Here is a 19,088-nt window from a genome sequence, read left to right on the forward strand (position 1 = left end):
CAAACACATGATATTACGGTGCTGTTTTCTTTGATTTTCAGAGTCTGTTGGATACATGCCCCTGGACGCCTTGTTTCAAAGTGCACTGAGATTGTCTCTCACTGAGTGAATCGGAATGATGATCAGGCACTGGAGAGGAGACAGAATGGAGTCAAAGGAACATACAAATGAAAATGACGAACTGTAAATGTCATGTACAGGACACTGACACAAGTCTCACAGCATTTCCTTCATACCCCCTATTAAGTCTAGTATTGTGACTGCTCTTAGTTATCACTTGGTGTACAATTCACACCGAGCAAGTGAAGCAAAACAAAATGCGATTTAAAATTAAAAAGGGGACTTGCATAATGTGTAAATATATTTTGTATCTGTACACTTGTCTTTTGCTTTGCTATGCAAGCTGCTGTAAGACTTTTTTTATTGTTATTTTTGACAGTGATTTGTTTTCATTTCCACTCAAATTTTGCTAATGTATTATATTACTTTGCACAGAGCGTTTTGGTGAAAATAAGCACAAACTCCATTCTCAGCAAAGGCTTAGAGAAAAATTATGATGTTGGGAATACTTACTGTGCGACAGTTTTTTCCCCTAACATCCCGCACTGTATGTTGAGAATTAAGAAGGGAGCAACACAGGTGATAATGTGGTTGGAGTCAGCCAGGGAAACTGTGTATGTACTATTTGTTGTGATTTTTTCTCCTGAATTTTACCAACAAAGACTCATTGCAAACAGTTCAACTTCTATGGGAGGAAAAAACCTACACAAAAAAAAAACCAAAAACGAGACATCACCCGTCAACTCCAAAGCAAGGCAAAATGGTACTGTATGTGTCACCTCACTCCTATTCCTCTAAAGTATGTTAAAATCATATACAGTATATATATATATATTTATGTATTACTTTTTGTAATTCAGTTTCATTTGCATACAATGACATACCAACAGTGCAATATTCAAAATACATGGCCACTGTACAGTAAATAGTAAAGATCTGTTTTAAATACAATGAGACCACCAAAGGCAATCTGTTCTAATGGGTGACATCAATATATATATATATATATATATATATATATATATATATATATATATATATATATACACACAGGGGTGTCAACGTAATTTTTTGCCGTGGGCCACATTGTAGTTATGGTTTCCTCTCGAGAGCCGTTATGAATTTGGGGAAGCCATTAGAATGTTTAATCCCCTCCACATATTACATATAGAGCACACACAAAATTAATGAATAACTAGTTTTCAAATCTGAAGTCAAGAATAATGACTGTTATTGTGGTTTACATCCAAAAATATGAAATTTTGGTTCGGATTTTAGCAAGCATCATGGAATTTCACAAGTTTGATTTGCTTTCGTGGGCCGAAAAAAAATGATGTGGCGGACCGGATTTGGCCCGCGGGCCTTGACTTTGACACCGGTGATATCATCTCATCTCATTTTCCGTACCGCTTATTCCTCATGAGGGTCGCGGGGATTGCTGGAGCCTATCTCAGGTGTCTTCGAGCACGAGGCGGGGGACACCCTGAATTGGTTGCCAGCCAATCACAGGGCACACAAAGACACACAACAGTCACTCTCACACTCACACCTAGGGACAATTTGGAGTGGTCAATCTGCCTGCCATGCATGTTTTTTTTTTGAGTGTGGGAGGAAACCGGAGGACCTGGAGAAAACCCACGCGGGTCCGGGGAGAACATGCAAACTCCACACAGGGAGGCCAGACCGGGACGCGAACCGGCGACCTCTGCACTGTGAAGCCGGTGTGCTAACCACTCGACTACCGGGCCCCTATATATATATATATATATATATATATATATACACATTTAGACAATTTTAAAATATCGGCTGATCAAATTGTCCGACCGCTGAGTGGCTCGGGTCTTCGTGTAAATCCACCAACCAACGATATGTATACACCCCAATTCCTGAAAAATTTAGAATTAAACGAAATGATTTGCAAGTCTTTTTCAGTCTGTACTCACATAATACATGACAAAAACAAGATATTTAATGTTCAAATCGCTAAACCATGCTTGTCATTTTGCAAATATCCACTTTCTGTTAATGTGGTGCGACCCATCAAAAAAAAAAAAAAAGCTGGAATAGGGGCATGTTTCCCATTGTTTGCAAATCACTCACTGACGCTTTGGGAACTGAGAACAATAATTGTGAATATAACTGTGAAGCTATGTAGGTGGAATGCTTTTCAATTCTTGCCTGATGTAGAGTTTAAGTTGCTGAACATTCCAGTTTTCTTATTTTACGCTTCATAATGTGCCACAATATTATTGGGAGACCAGTCTGCACTGCTTTGGAAAACTGAAGTTCAACTGTCTGACATTGTAGGAATTTTTATAAATGGAATATCGGAGATTTTTCAAATTCGAAAAGTACATTGTTTTTGTTGTACAATTTTTGTCTAAATTTCCAAAACCTTATTTGTTATTTCACGTAAGATAAAACATTTAGTATTTAGATTGTTAATTCTGAAAATGGCTTCCCAACCAAGGAATCTTCACCTGCCAGACTGGTTTGCCCTCAGGAATACACATTCACCCACAACAGGGCCAATTTTCAATCATATAATGCAAAATAAAATGTGTATGTGAAAATGAGCAATGTTTCCTTCCTTTAATTCCACCTGGCCTTCGAAACAGTTGGAAATGTAAGCCGCTGAACTCCATATTCAGTCAATTTGAAGCAACCGACTGCTCTTTTATACAAAGTAAATCAGAAATGTCTGCTTGAAAGCCCACGGATGATGTTCTAATTATTGTGTTGGTGTGGCCTTTATTGATCTGCTCTTATTTCATTCCTTAAAAGCAGCTGATGAAAAATGTATCTACGAGGCTGACAAATGCAAGCGTTCCAGTGGAATTTGAAATGCATCGTCACACGGTCACTTTGTAAAAAGCATCACAATGAATGTGATTACAAGCGGCAACTACCACACTGTATAAATATATCAAGATATCCTAAAACGCTATTTAGCCTCAGCTGTCTCGTGAACTTTATTTGGCATGTATGCTATGACATGGTTGAAAAATCACCCCGTTTCCCTTTAAACAGGAGCCAGGAGAAATTTGCTTTGGTTTGATTGAGGCAATCTGGGAAAGCCTGTCAATAACAATGTCTGATCGACCAAGATCAGCATTATCTGCAGATATTGTGCAAGAACTGGGAATTACTGGTCAGACCTCACTGATGCTTTAAATCGACTGTATGTGCATTTTTGAGTGAAGTGTAGACACAGCCAATATTAATGTTTGGTTGTGTTAAAATTACATAAATACATTTTTTGTCATACCCTGTCACAATTTGACTGACCAATTGCCACTGGTTTAAGGCTCCTGACATTCCTCCTACTACGTACTTCAATCGCTGTTCATGTCAAAGTCAAAGTCAGCTTTATTGTCAAATGTGTATTCAGTGTAAGGGAAATTACAAATGATGAATATTCCGATTTCAATCTAGAAATGTGCGTTCTTTCAGACTTCCAGGCATGAACAAAAAAACAAAAAAGAATACATGAAAATACATGGCCAGTATGTCCTTATAGAGACAATTTTATGCATATAAGCTGGACAATTGTTATTTCATATTCCTGAGTTTTTTTTAATGATGTGCATAACAAAAAAAGGAAAATACCTACTCGGAAACCCATGTTTCATGATTGCAATGAGTAATTACCGAACCAAGATGGCTGAGAGTAAGAAATTAAAGAAGACTGACCACAATCAGTCACTTTCCACCTACAGTCAAAATGATGTTGCTGTAATTGAAGCTACTTACCGGACCCTAGGCTAAATGAGATTCATTAATGAAATCCAAACATTCTTCCTTGTCAAAGTTGATAATCATAATGTTCATATTTCAATCAAGCTGTCAAATGTATGAATGGCATATGTTTATTATTGGGAATAGGAGCATTCAATGTTATAAATTGCCTGGCATTATTATATGATGAGACGTTTTTGCTGATGAAGGGCATCTAAATGATGACAAACGTTTCTCAATTTGTCTACATGCACAGAGGCTATTGTTAAAAAAAAAAACTTGAACGAAACCGTTTCTGAGTTCAGTGTGAGCAACATGTATGATGTATCTTCTGGTTAAGGGGATTTTCAGTCACTCGAGATGTCATTTCCTCTCAGTGGTTAATTGGATAGACAGCTCATGATCCTGGGCTGCATTTTTAAAAATGGATTGTATGTTTTTGTCATGATATTTTTCATTTTATGTTCTCCTGATACCCCTGGAGAATGTCTAGTATGGCTGTTTTTTTCCCCAAGCCACCTGTTTTTGTCAGCTCAGCACCTCCTCCTGTCATCTAATCAGCCCGCTCCAGCCACTCATCTTGACAAGGTGAGTCTCATTATCAATTTTGTTTGTATTGAGTTCCATGATTTTGTTCAATCTTTTCTTCAGATTCATTGTGGTTTATGTGATGTGTTGAAACTGTTGTTTCTAGTAGTGGTGAATGTTTTGCTTAGGTTACTCTTGTTTCTTGAAAATTGGTCCATCTTTTGTTTCCACATTCTATACAAATTTTCAATGGACTTAAAACTCCAACTAAAAAAAGGTTGTGAGTTTTTTTGAGTATTTTGTTTCACCCCCCTGTCATTTGTTTTGATACCTGTGTGTGTGCGTATGTGTTGCTGTTGTTTTTTGAACACAATTCTGACAGTCAATGCTTAAAAAAAAACTTTTTTAATGGTTCATGACAAATGGCAACCGCAAGCAGAAATAATGTGTACAACTCGTGCCGTATCATTCTGTATGTTGATCAAGATAAGCAGTTGCATGTTTACATTATAATTCTGCAGAACTTTGTCTTAAAAAAAACAATCAGATTTGAGACTCGTGACATTTGGATATTACTTCCTACCACTCGCTACTTCAGATGTTAAGACGCAAACAACATAAGACTGCAGACCTGCTCCCGAGGGGAAGCAAAAGGCCATGGTCTCCTGGCTTCTAGCTCCCTCAGTGCCCAATTTATGTTCATCTTCTTCGCTCTGATAGGTCTGCTGTCTTTCTGTTGCATGCTGAAAATGTGCACTCAGTGTTTTCTTTGTCAATTTGAAGGGAAATGATATAAAAACGGAAGCAGGATCATGCACCATTATATGAATACCAAAACTCGGATTGGCATTTGGAAGACAGCAAATGATGCTAGTATGAGTCAATTATTTACCATAACATTTTTTTGTTACTTTTTTATGGACATTGCAAGAGTTGTCATCATTTTAAACACTTTTTCAGAAAACAGGCTAATTGTACTGTAGGAAAAAAATTCCAATTTGAATTGAACAGCGAGCCTGCAGTGATGCATTCCATTGCATCATTGACTGGTTGTTTAGCCTACTTAGAGCACTTTGTTTCTGCACCACTGCCCAAATACTTTACTTTTAGAAGTTTTGACATCCTGAAATGAAATGTGAGACAACAACATCCTGCTGGCATAGTGTGACAGAAGAGAACTGTTTTTACATTCATTCCCATTGGGGGGAGATTCAGGGCAGGCACCTCCTCAGTTTAACGTGAGTGGAAGCTGGCATGATTATTGCATTGCGGCTTGTTGGCAGGTAAGTTGTGCTGTTGTGCATCTGAAGCAACGATGCTGTGTGCTATTTTTGAAGACGCCAACATTGTGGCTTTATTTATATTAAATCAGGAAATGAATTTTGAATGAGGAAGAAAAAAATCTACATGAATGTTTGAATGTGCTGATCAATTGAATACTTTTTACAATATGAATGCACTGTTTAGGTGAAATGTTATCTAACAATAGTGTCAGGTTAGGAGTGCTCTTGGCTTCAACTGATGCACCCCCTTGGGTCATTGCGAGTGACAGACAGCCATATATCTCCTTAAACAAATTGAAATTTACAACTGCTGCTCCGGGCGCCATCTCGCCCAGCACGTTGATTATCTCTGACACGACTTAATTCCTCACCAACTGTCTGCTTGAACAGAAACTAATCTTTCTCAAATAAACCTTCCATAAAATTGAAGTCTTCCATCCCCACTCCATCACTCACCCTCTCATCGACTCATAACTCATGAGCCTCACAAGAGTGTGGCCACATTGTCTTTTGTCCTCAACATTTTGCATCACTTTAAAACTACTACAGTGGCGCCTTGAGATACGAGGAACGCGATTGACATTCTGCTTTGGCTGAGCGCAAACTTGTGATATTAGAGCTGTATGGTAGTAAATTAAAGTTGTCACTTCTTAACTCATTCACTGACATTCCTGAATGTATTGTTCTTTCTTGCGGGGGTGCAGATATAGCACTGGTCAGATCTCTGGCAATGTTTTTTACCTTCCACGAGGGGGCAGCATTTGCCTTTTGTACAGCCACGCCCAGTTGCACCTCATATTACCCCAGACCCATATAATTTAGGAATTAGAGAGTCTAAGGTTTTTAACGCTGTATTAAATGTTTATGAAAACTAAAACGTAATATTCTGTGGGTCCTGGAATTTCAGTGAAAATGACAAAAACGCTGGCACTGGAGTGGACACGTTTGCACATTTAGCAGGGAATGCATTAAATTGTTGCTGTGATGCTAGATATCACAACCTGTTGATACATTGTACGTATTTTATTATCATTCAGTTTAGTTTTTTTCTAAAGTACACTATTAAATACTGCTATTTTTCAAAATTAATAAACATATTTATTTTTTTTTGGAGGGTGGAACGGATTAATGGTGTTTCCATTCATTTCAATGGGGAAATATTCTTTTTACCTGTGAATATTTTGAGATAGGGGAATGTTCTTGCCTCTCAAGGATTTACAACATCCATCCATCCATTTTCTGTATTGCTTATTCCTCATTAGGGTCACATCTAATTTAATAAATGCTGTGAGAAACAGAATTGTGTATTGCATCGTGTTGAATAGGCAATGCACTACTATCTTTGTGGCTGTTTTATTTCCTCTATATCATAGCTGTCCATGTTAAGTTGGAAAATGGAACAGATATGTAAGATATGCTCAGTTGGTCTGTTTTTTTTCTGTAAACGACTAGACACTTATTCCAACAGCATGGCACTCATCCAGAATATGTCTATTGCTCAGTTGTCTTATGTAAAATGCAAAAGGGTGACGGCAAAAAGCAACCCCCTTCCAGGGCCCATTTTCAACCTTTCTTCAGTTCTGCCACATTTTTTTGACTTGTCGAGACCAGCTTTTTATCAACAGATTGGAGTGAAGCTACTGGATAAACTTGGTATAATTGAAAATGAAACTTGGCAGAACAGTCTCACTCAGACAGAGAAGCGTAGCCTCACACCCACACAAACGCGTTGTATCTCAGAACCCAACACAAAGACATCTGAATACCTCGGGTAGACAGCTGTCTTTGCTGAGAAGCAAAACAAACTCAGAAAGCAAGACAAAGAAATGCAGACATCCATTGTATTGTAATTTTCCACAGATGTGTATCACATATTAGTCACTATATTGTGGTTCATTCTCTTGACTTCCAGACTGAGAATGTAGTGTGGCATCAATTCCTCTATGCGTGTTAGACTTTGAATGGGATTTTTTTGATTCTCAAGGGTAATGGTTCCACAGTGCAATTTACTTTTCATGTAAAATCCTCAGTGGTAGGCTGTAGTGACAATGCACAGGCTGAACCGTACAGATGAACAGATATCATCTTTCTCCTTTTTTTTCTGGGTGTGATGGGCATTAACAATAATATGGAAACGGTGACTCTTTGCAGCTCATTCTCAAGATCTGTGACGCCTGTCATTGTCCTTATAATCTTGAATGAATTTCCATGGGCAATTATGTCAAGTGAATTTATTCTATCAAAGGTCAAACTCATAAAATCTGAAACTATAAAGACAATCTTTCAAGTAAGGTTTCTATATGAGCGTTTAAAGAGCTAAGGGCTCTATAATAAAAAAATATTTATTTGAGTGTAATTTTGCCAATGGTTGTCAGTCAGTGGGATGTAGAATCAAAGCATGTATATTAATTTTACCTCACCTTTCTTTGCAAAATGATTCAGGATCCAAGAATGTATCTGTACATGGTATTTCAAAATAAAATTACATTTTTCGCAATCCCAAGTTTTCCTTTCGCAGAAATTGCTCGGTTCATATTGGATGCTAAGACACAGTGTTCGAAAAAAAAAAATCAATGGCATTTGGAAATGGTGTTTAATATGTAAACAGTGTGACAAAATGACAGCTATTTTCCAAATAAATGTTCCATAACAGTACAGTACCGCTGTAAGAAATGAACAAAGCATTTTCCACAAGACTGAAGCGCCCTCTTTCCCCCCTACTCTTTACAATTCAAAAGCTTTCAATACTGTGAGCTGAAGCATAAAATAAATAAACTTAATAGTTGAATATTTTGCACATGACTGGTTCAGGAAGATTACAAAAGTAGTAAACGGGTGCAGACAAGTGTGTAGTTGAAACTATCACTGATGAGCGGTCAGGACCACAGGTTGATAATTGGCCGAGTGATGTTCGACAAAACAAAATGACCAACGTGACCTTTCGCCCCAGTTTGTCTCAAATGGGATAGAACTTGATCAAAATAAGTCATATAACGAGTTGACCTTTCGCGACACCTTCACTGTCAAAATACAGAAATCCCAGAGAATATAGCGGAATGAATACATTCATGTTCTTGAAAAGACAACACGCCTGGTTTGCCGTGATGTTGTTAAAAAATACTGGAAATGTATGATAAACACTGTGCAATTTGTTTTTGTTTTCTGGCTCTGGATTGGATTGGTGATGCTGATGGAAAATAAATTGACTGTGTTGTTCAAAAACTGAAAACAGGGGCACATCGAAAGAGATTGAACAGAAATTGTCAATGATCACTGGCTTTATTTCAATATCAAGTGGCATAGACTTACGGCTACTATGTTTGCAGGGCATCTAAAAAACAGTGTTTGTTTGACGTACTCGGCATATGGCCAAATGCAGTTAGAAGTGAATAAACATTTGCTGTAGCTATTTACTTAAAAAGGTGTCAATCAATTTTGGTCAAAGTGATTTGGCTAATATGTTCTGCTTTACATAAATGAAAATGGCAGCATTTTTTTTAGATTGAGATTGGGGTATTTCAATATGCGCCGCATGCCTTGCTGTGATGGGAATAGAGCAACTGGATCATATGTTGAGGGGAATCTTTCCCGATTTCCCAAGATAACCGCATTTCATGAATTTACTCTGGGAAAAGTGCCTTATGAATGCATTTAGGTATTGAGTTCAGGATAAGATTAAAAAGACAATGGAGAAAGCTGACCTAATTTTAAGAAGATATGGCCAAGGTCAAGTGAATAGAACTACTGGACTCACGGAAAACAAATGCAAGAAAGAACCAAGAGCAGAATCATTGAGTAATACATCCATTAGGAGAATGTGCATGCAAAAAAACCACAAAATCAAGATTTCACTGAATGGAAGCAGCTTAAAAATGTATAGAAGTGGATGCACAATTGAGATCAACATTCATTTTCTCTGAATCGAGTGAAATTCGCAAATGATTTACAAAATTCCACAAAATGCGTACAATAATAATAATAACAATAATCATTTGTGATTGTGCTTTTCTAACCAAAGTAGAACCAACCGAGGACAAGATATACATCACCTATAAAACATTAACACTGTCACATCAAATTTCAATTTGAAGCACTTCTGTGGCAGTAAACGATTTACAAGATGTCTGGAAATGACACAAGCATTTTGAAAACACACGAGTAACGCTCATCATTTTACAATATTTTTTGTTGACAACCACATCAGCCATAACGTGCGCATTTATCTTACACCACTGGGTGACACTTTTCTTGTAGTCCCATGACAGAAGGTCAGCCAGAATAAAGTCCACAGACATAAACATGAGCACTTTTTTTTAAAAAACAACATCGAGTGAGAAATTGGACATAGAAAAAGAACATTTATTGTGCAGTATTTTAATTGTTTCTTTATTTCCCTACCCCCCTCCCTCCCGCCCCACGCCTCCCATCTCGAGTCCTTCAATGAAGCAAGTGTCGGATGTTACGGTGTCATCCGAAAGGTTTTCAACTTTGCAGGAACTATGAAAAGAAAGGAGGAAAAAAAGTGAGTCGCTAAACAAAATCATCACCAATCAAATCCATTTCATGAGTATGATATTTTTATGTTGTATTTATTTTGTGGCAAAATGGCATGTTGCTTTGACTATACCAACTCCCAATATTTATTTTGTGGCGTGAAAAACTGCCCTGTGTTGTCATGAGGTCCAAAATGAGGAAGCCATCACCTTACCTCTCGGTGCTAAATGATTTTCAGTTCCATCTATGTACAATATCTCTATAATATCGTAAAGGTGTTGTCAATTTTGACCCATGGCTTACCTCATGTACTCCCACACTCTCCATCTCCCCTTTGTGCTTGATCCTCGATTCATCACAAAGTATAATGCTAGATACGTTGGGGTCATCATGCTCACTTTGAGCTAGACCCGACGGGAAGGAGGGGCGGGTGTACAGAAGAATGTCTCCACACTCTGATGGGGGGAAAAAAGTATTTAGGTTGGACTCGTGCATACATTTGACGTGTTGCCAAGAGCGCAACATGGACTCTCCAGTACCTGAGTGTTGTTTGCCTTTGCTGCCTCCTTTACCCCTGGGTAGAATCTTATCTACGTCCTGGCTCTCGCTCTCTTCAAAAGGACCCTCTTTGATCCGGTGAGTCCCAGTGCTGCCTCTTCGGCCCCGGGCTTCTCCAGAACCCATCCGGGGTAGCGTGGCCCCCCGTACTCTTAAGTCACTATGGGACATCTGACTGGGGAAATTCAGAGGCATGAGGGAGTCTGGCGAGGCAGTGGGATTGAGAGACGGAGGAAAGCACACACAAATTCAAATAGTTAGCTCTTGAGAGATGAATTACATCACATTTGCCAACCGGATGTTTTTTGGGAGGTTTTACCATCATTGAATGCATCTTTGGGATGGTAGCTTGGCGGCATACACAGGTTCTGCTTGTACTTTCTGGGTCTTTTCTGCATTATTGAAGGACTCATGTTGCTGTCTGTCGACATGGGACTGCTGGGTCGCTGATGTCGCTGCCCTGAGATTTAATCATAATAAAATGTAAATGAACCCGTTGACCAAGGAAATGGCTTTTATGATATGTTGACATTTAAAGTTAATCTTTTTTTTAGATACACAGGGCAATGTAATATACGAAGGACCACAGTCCAAATGATTATTACTGCTGCAGTTTTATTTTTAAATAAACTTTGTCAGTGTATATGTTGTATATATGTGTTTAGAAGAGAGATATGAGTTGTGTATGATTATTTTTTTTCTGTTTAGTTTTCTCATCTCACCGTCCCAATATTCTTTCGCAAGTATGTTTTTGAGTGTGTTAAACATCTAAATTAAGAGTATATTGCTCAATTAGACTTTGACAGGGAACTAATGGACAGGACATCAGCATGTTGCGATCCGGCTAAAATGTTTGAGCTCCGTGAAGTCATCTCACCTGACTCCTCGGTGTATCTGCACATACGCAAGCTTTCTGCCTGACTGAAATCTCCATCCGTGAAGAAAGATCCTTCCGATGTGCTGACAATGCTGGACCTCCCCGATGATAAGTTATCGTCAGATGCAGAGCCCCAGCTGTTCACCATGGACCCTGTGACTGATCTATCCAGCTCCCCGGCGCTGGATGCGGGGGTCTGCTGCAGCCTGTGTTGAAGCAGTTTGTGCGGGGAGTTGTGAGGCAACTTTTGCTTGTGCTGTTGGTTTTTGTGCAGATGATAGTGGTGTTCCGGATGTGCTGTCTCTTCCTCTGCATCTTCTTGTGCATCGGTGTCCATGTACAGAGGGTTACAGCTGTGTTTTAGGGAGAGATGGCAAGGATGATTTGGTGGTTTCTAAGTATATTTATTGGCCAGTCACAATATCCATTTTCATATATAACAGTGTTTACCTGAGGTGGTCGATTCCTTCATGCACACCATTGCTGGTGATTGACTGTAGGTGTGTGGTCACTTTTTGACTGTAGGACATGTCGCCCGGAGATGATGCTGCCCCTCTAACTGGCGGGGTTGGGCAGACTTCAGCTCTCCTTTCTGGATCAAAACTGGACCAATAAATAAATAAATAAATCAATCAATCAATCAATAATTAAACAAAGAGACAGATACATAAATAGATAAATACATAGATGAATAGATACATGAATGAATGAATGAAAAATGAATACAAAAAATAATCTTCTTCTTCTTTTCCTTTCGGCTTTTCCCCTCAGGGGTCGCCACAGCGAATCAGTGTCCTCCATCTATCCCGGTTTTGTGCATCCTCTTCTCTCACACCAGCTACCTTCATGTCCTCTTTGACCACATCCATAAACCTCCTCTTCGGTCTTCCTCTCGGTCTCCTGCCTAGCAGTTCAAGGCTCAGAATCCTTCTCCCTATATAGTCACTCTCTCTCATCTGGACATGTCCAAACCATCTCAGTCTGGCCTCTCTGACTTTCTCTCTAAAGCCTCTAATATGAGTTGTCCCTCTAATGTACTCATTCCTGATCCTATCCAACCTGGTCACTTCCAAAGAAAACCTCAACATCTTCAGCTCTGCTACCTCCAGCTCTGCTTCCTGTCTTTTCTTCAGTGGCACTGTCTCCAGTCCAAACATCATGGCTGGTCTCACCACTGTTTTATACACTTTACCTTTCACCCTCGCTGAAACCCTTCTATCACACATCACACCTGACATTTTTCTCCAGCCGTTCCAGCCTGCCTGGACACGCTTCTTCACCTCTTTTCCACACTCTCCATTGCTCTGGACAGTTGACCCCAAGTACTTAATATCCTCCACCTTCTTTATCTCTTCTCCCTGTAGCATCACTCTTGCACTTGGATCCCTCTCATTCACAAACATATATTCCGTTTTGCTGCGACTGATCTTCATTCCTCTCCTTTCCAGGGCATATCTCCACATCTCTAGTTTCTCCGCCACCTGTTCCCTGCTCTCGCTACAGATCACAATGTCATCTGCAAACATCATGGTCCAAGGAGATTCTTGTCTAACATCGTCTGTCAGCCTGTCCATCACCATAGACAAAAAATAATAATGAATCAATTTAAAAAGTTAATAAAAAATGAATGAAAAAAAAAAAATAAATACAATAAAAACTGGACCAACAAATAAATACATGAATGAATAAATAAATAAATAAATAAATAGATACATAATTGGGTAAATACATAGATCAATGAATAAATACAGAAAGCGTGAATGGTGCATATTTGTAGTCTGTTAAGAAGAGTGGCATTTGTTTTGCACATTTGTTCAAATGTCATTCTAACACGTATTATACACACAACCACCATGGAAGAGTCATAGCATTTCGAGTGGGCAGCAGACAAAAGAAGGATTTGTAAATTATTAAAATACAAGTCAACCTCTTCTCCATGGGGAGGCTGTACTCATCACCGTTCCAGGCAATAGCATGAGGGGGAGAAAGAGCATCTCCCCAGCTAACTGCTGTATGTTTTGGAGTCTTCATGGCCCGCGGTCCTTTCTTTTGATTTTGACTTCCTGAGAAATTAGCAGAAATGTCAAAGTGCACTCCTTTTATTTCGAATCGGTACAGATGTGAGAACAGAGGCCCTGAGCGTTACCTGAGGTGCTGTTGCTACCTCTATCTGAGCTGTGCAGAGAGCCTACCATACTGTGATCTTGGTTATGGTTGTAGGGGATGGTTTTGTGACGGACTAAGCCTTCATTACGTTGTGGATGATCTGAAGAACGAAGAGCGTTAAACAGCCTGACAGATTATTTCATCCACTCAGGCAGAATTTACCCGACTTTACCTTGATTAAGAATGTTTTGCTCCATGATGTTATATTGCATCTGTGAGGCCATTTCTATTGGTAGTGGAGGAGGATTTGGTGGCTGATGCCAGCGGGGAATGTCCACAGGTTCCAATGCATGAGCCTTGTTTTTAATGCTGGCCTGAATAAGTTGAGTGGTAGCATAGGGGATTGGTTCATATGCATCTGATGAGTCCCCTCCTGGACTTGCATAGCACAAGTTAGAATTGTTGAATGTCTTGATTTCATTGAGCTTGTCGCTGAGGTTGACGTCGGTGTAAATCGCTGTTTCGGGGCCAAGCTGTCCCTCGTGTTTGTTGTCTAGGTGCTTTCCATAGTTGGCAATGCAATCGGCTAAGGAGAGAGTATGGCAGTGAAAATATCAATGAGAACTCAGTCACAGCAGTTTTGATTTATTACACATGTATGTCAGAGTTGTGACAGGCACTAACCTGGTCTGCTGTATGTTGTCATGTTACTGTCACTGGTGCCGTTGCCATTATTGCAGCAGTTCATGCTGCAGTCCTTATGATTGGCACATGTATTCGGCCAATTGTCTGGCAGCCACAGCTGGTTCAGAGGTTCCGCCATACTCAGAAGGCCCGGTCTGCAACAAGGACAACCATCACTCAAAGCCTACTGCATTCTCTCACGTCTTGAATGAACACACAGCACTCTGAAACTTCCATAACAGATAGACAGCGTCTCCTGGTGTTTGTACCATGCAGCTGCAATTGAAATTTACACAATGAAAATACCACTTGCCTGCCAGCACTGCAGACAGATTCTCCTCTTTGATATGCAACTGAAAAATAAGGCGGAAAAGTTTCATTGTTGATGAACTGTCGCAAACAGGGAGTGCCGGGGGCGAAGAAAAAAATATGACAGGCAGGAAAAGTCAAAAGTTTACAGCAACTTTAGTAAGGGCATAAAGTCTGAGCGCACAGACGCAAAAACAAAACAAAACAAACACTCCCATTCTGTAAATCTTAATGTCGCAATCAATTTTGACAAACATCTGTGCCTCATCTATATTGGATGACGAAGCAGACATGATTTTCTCTCACTCTGATGAAGCAAACTTGGTAATGACTCATGTAGACATCGATGAAAAGGTTTCTTCAGCCGTCATCTGTACTTTTTTGAAGGTGTCGGACGTTTCGCTTCTTATCCAAGATGCTTCTTCAGCGAACTAAAGTCTTACTGGTAGTATCGGCCCTATATATCCCTAATGTCCAGACATGGCGGTGCTGGACACTGCTATGATAGGTCCCTACTCTCAAGTTGGGGGGAGCAGAGGACCACTCCCTGCAGCCCCACCGATTGTTCCTACATTCCTGACTAACGACTGGCCTGATTGCCCCACTCCCTCCGGTATCACCTCGTCAGCATTACTAACGTTGCCTAACCTCTGTTGCCTAAGCAGGCTATTGTACGAACGATCCAAATTGAATCTCACCCCACCATATCGGTTTAATGAAGGATTAAGCTTTTTTATGAAAATTGCTTCTTTTACTCCCCTTTCAAACCATCTTTGTTCTTTTGCTAAGATTTTAACCTCATTGTCATCAAATGAGTGGTTGCTAGCTTTTAGGTGCATATGTACTGCCGATTGAGGCCCACTAGTGTTATCCCTGCGATGTGGATAGTCTATTTTTGAGAATTTGTTTAGTCTCCCCAATGTATTGCTCTTTACAATTTTCATTCTTACAATGTGTTGAATAAACTACATTACTTTGTTTTTCATTTGGCAGCCTATCTTTTGGATGCACTAATTTTTGCCTTAACGTGTTTATCGGTTTGAAATAAGTAGGCATTTTGTGTTGCCAAAGAACTCTTTCAGAAACTCCTGCTATGTAAGGTACTGCTACTCCTCTCCTTTTTGTATCTTCAGAATTTTTTGTTTCATTCCCTATTCTTTCTTTCTGACATTTGTTAAACGACCACTGAGGGTACCCAGTTTTTGAGTGCTCTCCTGATATGTTTTGACTCCTTTTCTCTGCCTTCGACGCATGTTGGTACTAGTTTAGCCCTATGCTGGAGGGTTCTGATAACTCCTAGTTTGTGTTGTAGAGCAGGGGTGTCAGTCATTTTTTGCCGCAGGCCACATTGTAGTTATGGTTTCCTCTCGAGGGCCGTTATGAATTTGGGGAACCCATTAGAATTTTTAAATCCCTTCAAATATTACATATAGAGCACACAGCAAATTAATGAATAACTCGTTTTCAAATCTGAAGTCAAGAATAATGACTTTTATTGTGGTTGACATCCAAAAATATGAAAATTTGGCTCAGATTTTAGCAATCATCATGGAATTTAACAAGTTTGATTTGCTTTCGCGGGCCGAAAAAAATGATGTGGCGGGCCGGATTTGGCCCGCGGGCCTTGACTTTGACACCTGTGTTGTAGAGGATGGTTCGAATCGAAAAGTAAGTATTGGTCAGTGTGTGTAACCTTCCTAAAGACTTCTGTTTTTAGCGCTCTGTCCTTTTTTATAATTACTTTACAATCCAAAAAGGCTAGTTGGTTCTCTTTAATGTCCTCGTGAGTAAATTTAATGTTGATGTCTACCGAGTTGAAGTGATCTGTGAAGGATTGAATTTCTTGTTTTTTAATTATGACAAAAGTATCGTCCACATATCTAAAACAGTGTCTAGGTTTTGTCCCCTGGAAGGATGTGAGTGTCTATTTCTACATCTCTTCCATGTACAGATTAGCCACTATGGGTGAAACTGGTGAGCCCATTGCACAACCATGAATTTGTTTGTAAAATTTTCCCTGAATTGAAAATACATAGTATTAAGGCAGATTTCCAATAATTGGCAGATGTGGTCCGGTTTAAGTTTGGTTCTTTCATGCAAAGAAACGTCCGCCAGCATGCAAAGAAACGTCCGCCAGCAGTCTCGTCCTCACCACTGAGACTGCTGATGGGGTGGGGACAGTTGTAAAGAGAGAAGTCACATCGTAGGATGCCAATGTTTCCTCAGGTTCCAATATGAGGTCTTTGATACTCTCTACAAACCATGTGGTGTTCTCTATGGGAACCCTTCTTTATGTATTTTAGGCAGGCCACAGATACATGGCGTGGCCTCTCCCGGGTATAATCTAAAATACATCTGTTTGTCTATGTCTTCCTTTCTCTAACTATTGGAGACAGTCTATCATTTATTTCTTGTATCTATTGGAAGGGTCCCTTCCCCGTCCCTTTGATCACGCCGTAATTGTGTTTGATCAATTCATTTCAAAAGAGCCTAATGTCTTGCCAAGAGATGTGTTAAAGATGTTAAAGATGCACATGGGAGTAACTCCATATGTCCAATACTACTGGCCGCACATGCTATTCTAACATAGTATTGAAAAATTAAAACATCCAGAAAGGCAAAGTATATTGGTCTTACCTGTTGGTGTAAAAGTGAAAGATGGCACTGTACGGACAGACAAAACAGTGTAAGTGAAGTAAATGCATTTAAAAAAGCACACAAAAACAATCTCGACTCGTCCCTTCATCTATTTGATGCTTCGTACCAGCCATATTAATGATAATCTTTCAAGCCAAAGATTTAAAAATGCATGCTATCAATCCTCAATATCTTAGACATGTGAAAAGGTTAATCAGGGACTTGAAGGATAAAGGAAATTTAACAGGGGTACTGTGGCAAAGGTAATGGCAGGCTGACAGGTTTGTGTGTTCAAACAGCAGTGGGAAAATGACATGTTGTAGCATCTAAAGGTCAGCCTTCAAACGTCGTCTTCAAACGTGTTGCTCCCACATAGAGGGGCATAATTGTGTCTTCAGTCTTTGTGCCAAAAGACAGATTCCTGAATATTGTACTTTACACTTTGACATCCTTTTTTTTAAAGCTCTTTAATTTAATGTATTGTTTTTCAAAATCAAAGACGTATGTAGATACGGTGCGTACATGTCTACAAATGAAGCTCACAGACCCTTGCGGATGCCGGTGTATGTGCTGCTGAGGCCACTTCTCTTCTTCCGATGACGGTAGAGCCATAAACTGAATATCATAAGGACGAACCAGCAGGTGGCGCCAATGCCCGCAATAAATGCAGGTTGCTTCACCACGTCTGAAATGTGCGACAAGGTGTCCTTTCCCTCACTGAGATCCATCATCTGGCCAGCAGAGTCTTGGAAACAGAGAGACGGTGCACATTGGACGAAATCAACTGAAATTGACACTGACTATGGCTGTTATTTTCAAGATGCAAACTAAATCTGATTATCAAAACGCCATGAATGTTGATTTGGGATTTTAACTCATTCACTGACAGACCTGCAAAAATGTGTTCACTCCAGTGCCAGGGTTTTTGTCATTGTGACTTGAATTCCAGGACCCAAGGATTATAAAATTGTACGACTACATAAACACTCAATTATTGAATGAACAGCGTAAGAAACCTTAGACTCTCTTCTTTCATCAAAAAAAGAGTTAATTCCTAAATTATGTGAGTCTGGAGTTATATGAGCTTGAAATGAGGGTGGCTGTCCAAAATACAATGTAATACATACATATTGGTGTATATAGAGCATTAACAACAGCTGAAGCTGGAACAAAGCGCTAACATGGAAAAAAGGGAAATCCTGCCCCCTTGTGGAAAAGAAAAAACATTGCCAGAGGCCATGGCCAGCGCTTTATCGGCACCCAAGCATGAAAAAAAAACAAAACCCAAACAAATTTGGGAATGGCGCTCTATGTAATATTTTCAATTCCCAAATAAATTCGTCAATGGCAGTGAATGAGTTAACAACATAAAACAGAACGAAACATAGGCAATGATTGGATAGCAAACGGCAGATAGGAATTAGCACCTCCGAGTTCCATGAACATTGATCACTCAATCAATTGGTGCATTCAATTTGGGGTTGGAGCAGTGCGCTGAATATGGGCAGTATGTCTGCCAGATAGTTCGGGTGTTGCGCTAGCTTCATCCCACGTTCCAAACTATGTTTTGCAGTTCGACAAAAAAATTAGTTGAAGGTGAAAGGTTCTGTTTTACGGGCTACAATCCATAGTCAATGTGACCTGGGATGTATTTGTTTGGTTTTGTCTTATTACCATAAAATGTTAATCCTTCATTTTACCTAGACAATTGACAAGTGTATGCTTCCAACTTTGTGGGAATGGTTACGGGAAGTTCTGTTACAGATCCAGAATGACTAGCCAGCACTGCAAAAAACAAAATGAGCATCTGA

The 19,088-nt window shown here is 39.6% G+C and overlaps 2 protein-coding genes across 3 annotated transcripts in view; one reads left to right on the forward strand and one right to left on the reverse strand.

The window, feature by feature from the left end:
• LOC148886295 (roundabout homolog 2-like) overlaps nt 1-1,064 on the forward strand; it is a 68,201-nt gene extending 67,137 nt beyond the window's left edge. Inside the window, exon 28 of the mRNA XM_089017029.1 lies at nt 42-1,064. Coding sequence (XP_088873155.1) covers nt 42-43 — 2 coding nt within the window. The 3' untranslated portion in view covers nt 44-1,064. The remainder of the gene's footprint in view (nt 1-41) is intronic.
• Nucleotides 1,065-8,190: 7,126 nt separating this feature from the next.
• Nucleotides 8,191-19,088, reverse strand: part of LOC148886296 (roundabout homolog 1-like) — a 74,694-nt gene continuing 63,796 nt past the window's right edge. For both annotated transcript variants that reach the window (XM_089016893.1, XM_089016894.1), the window contains 13 exons: nt 17,825-18,022; nt 17,278-17,304; nt 14,645-14,684; nt 14,332-14,486; nt 13,880-14,233; nt 13,688-13,807; nt 13,469-13,604; nt 11,992-12,144; nt 11,542-11,894; nt 10,984-11,124; nt 10,646-10,867; nt 10,410-10,561; nt 8,191-10,109 (listed from right to left, as the gene is read on the reverse strand). In XM_089016893.1, the coding sequence (XP_088873019.1) occupies nt 10,095-10,109; nt 10,410-10,561; nt 10,646-10,867; nt 10,984-11,124; nt 11,542-11,894; nt 11,992-12,144; nt 13,469-13,604; nt 13,688-13,807; nt 13,880-14,233; nt 14,332-14,486; nt 14,645-14,684; nt 17,278-17,304; nt 17,825-18,022 (2,066 nt within the window). In that variant the 3' untranslated portion in view covers nt 8,191-10,094. The remainder of the gene's footprint in view (nt 10,110-10,409; nt 10,562-10,645; nt 10,868-10,983; nt 11,125-11,541; nt 11,895-11,991; nt 12,145-13,468; nt 13,605-13,687; nt 13,808-13,879; nt 14,234-14,331; nt 14,487-14,644; nt 14,685-17,277; nt 17,305-17,824; nt 18,023-19,088) is intronic.

This window comes from Hippocampus bargibanti, linkage group LG16 (assembly GCF_051943395.1).
Source record: "Hippocampus bargibanti isolate YZ-2025 linkage group LG16, ASM5194339v1, whole genome shotgun sequence".
NCBI classification, from domain to species: Eukaryota; Metazoa; Chordata; class Actinopteri; order Syngnathiformes; family Syngnathidae; genus Hippocampus; species Hippocampus bargibanti.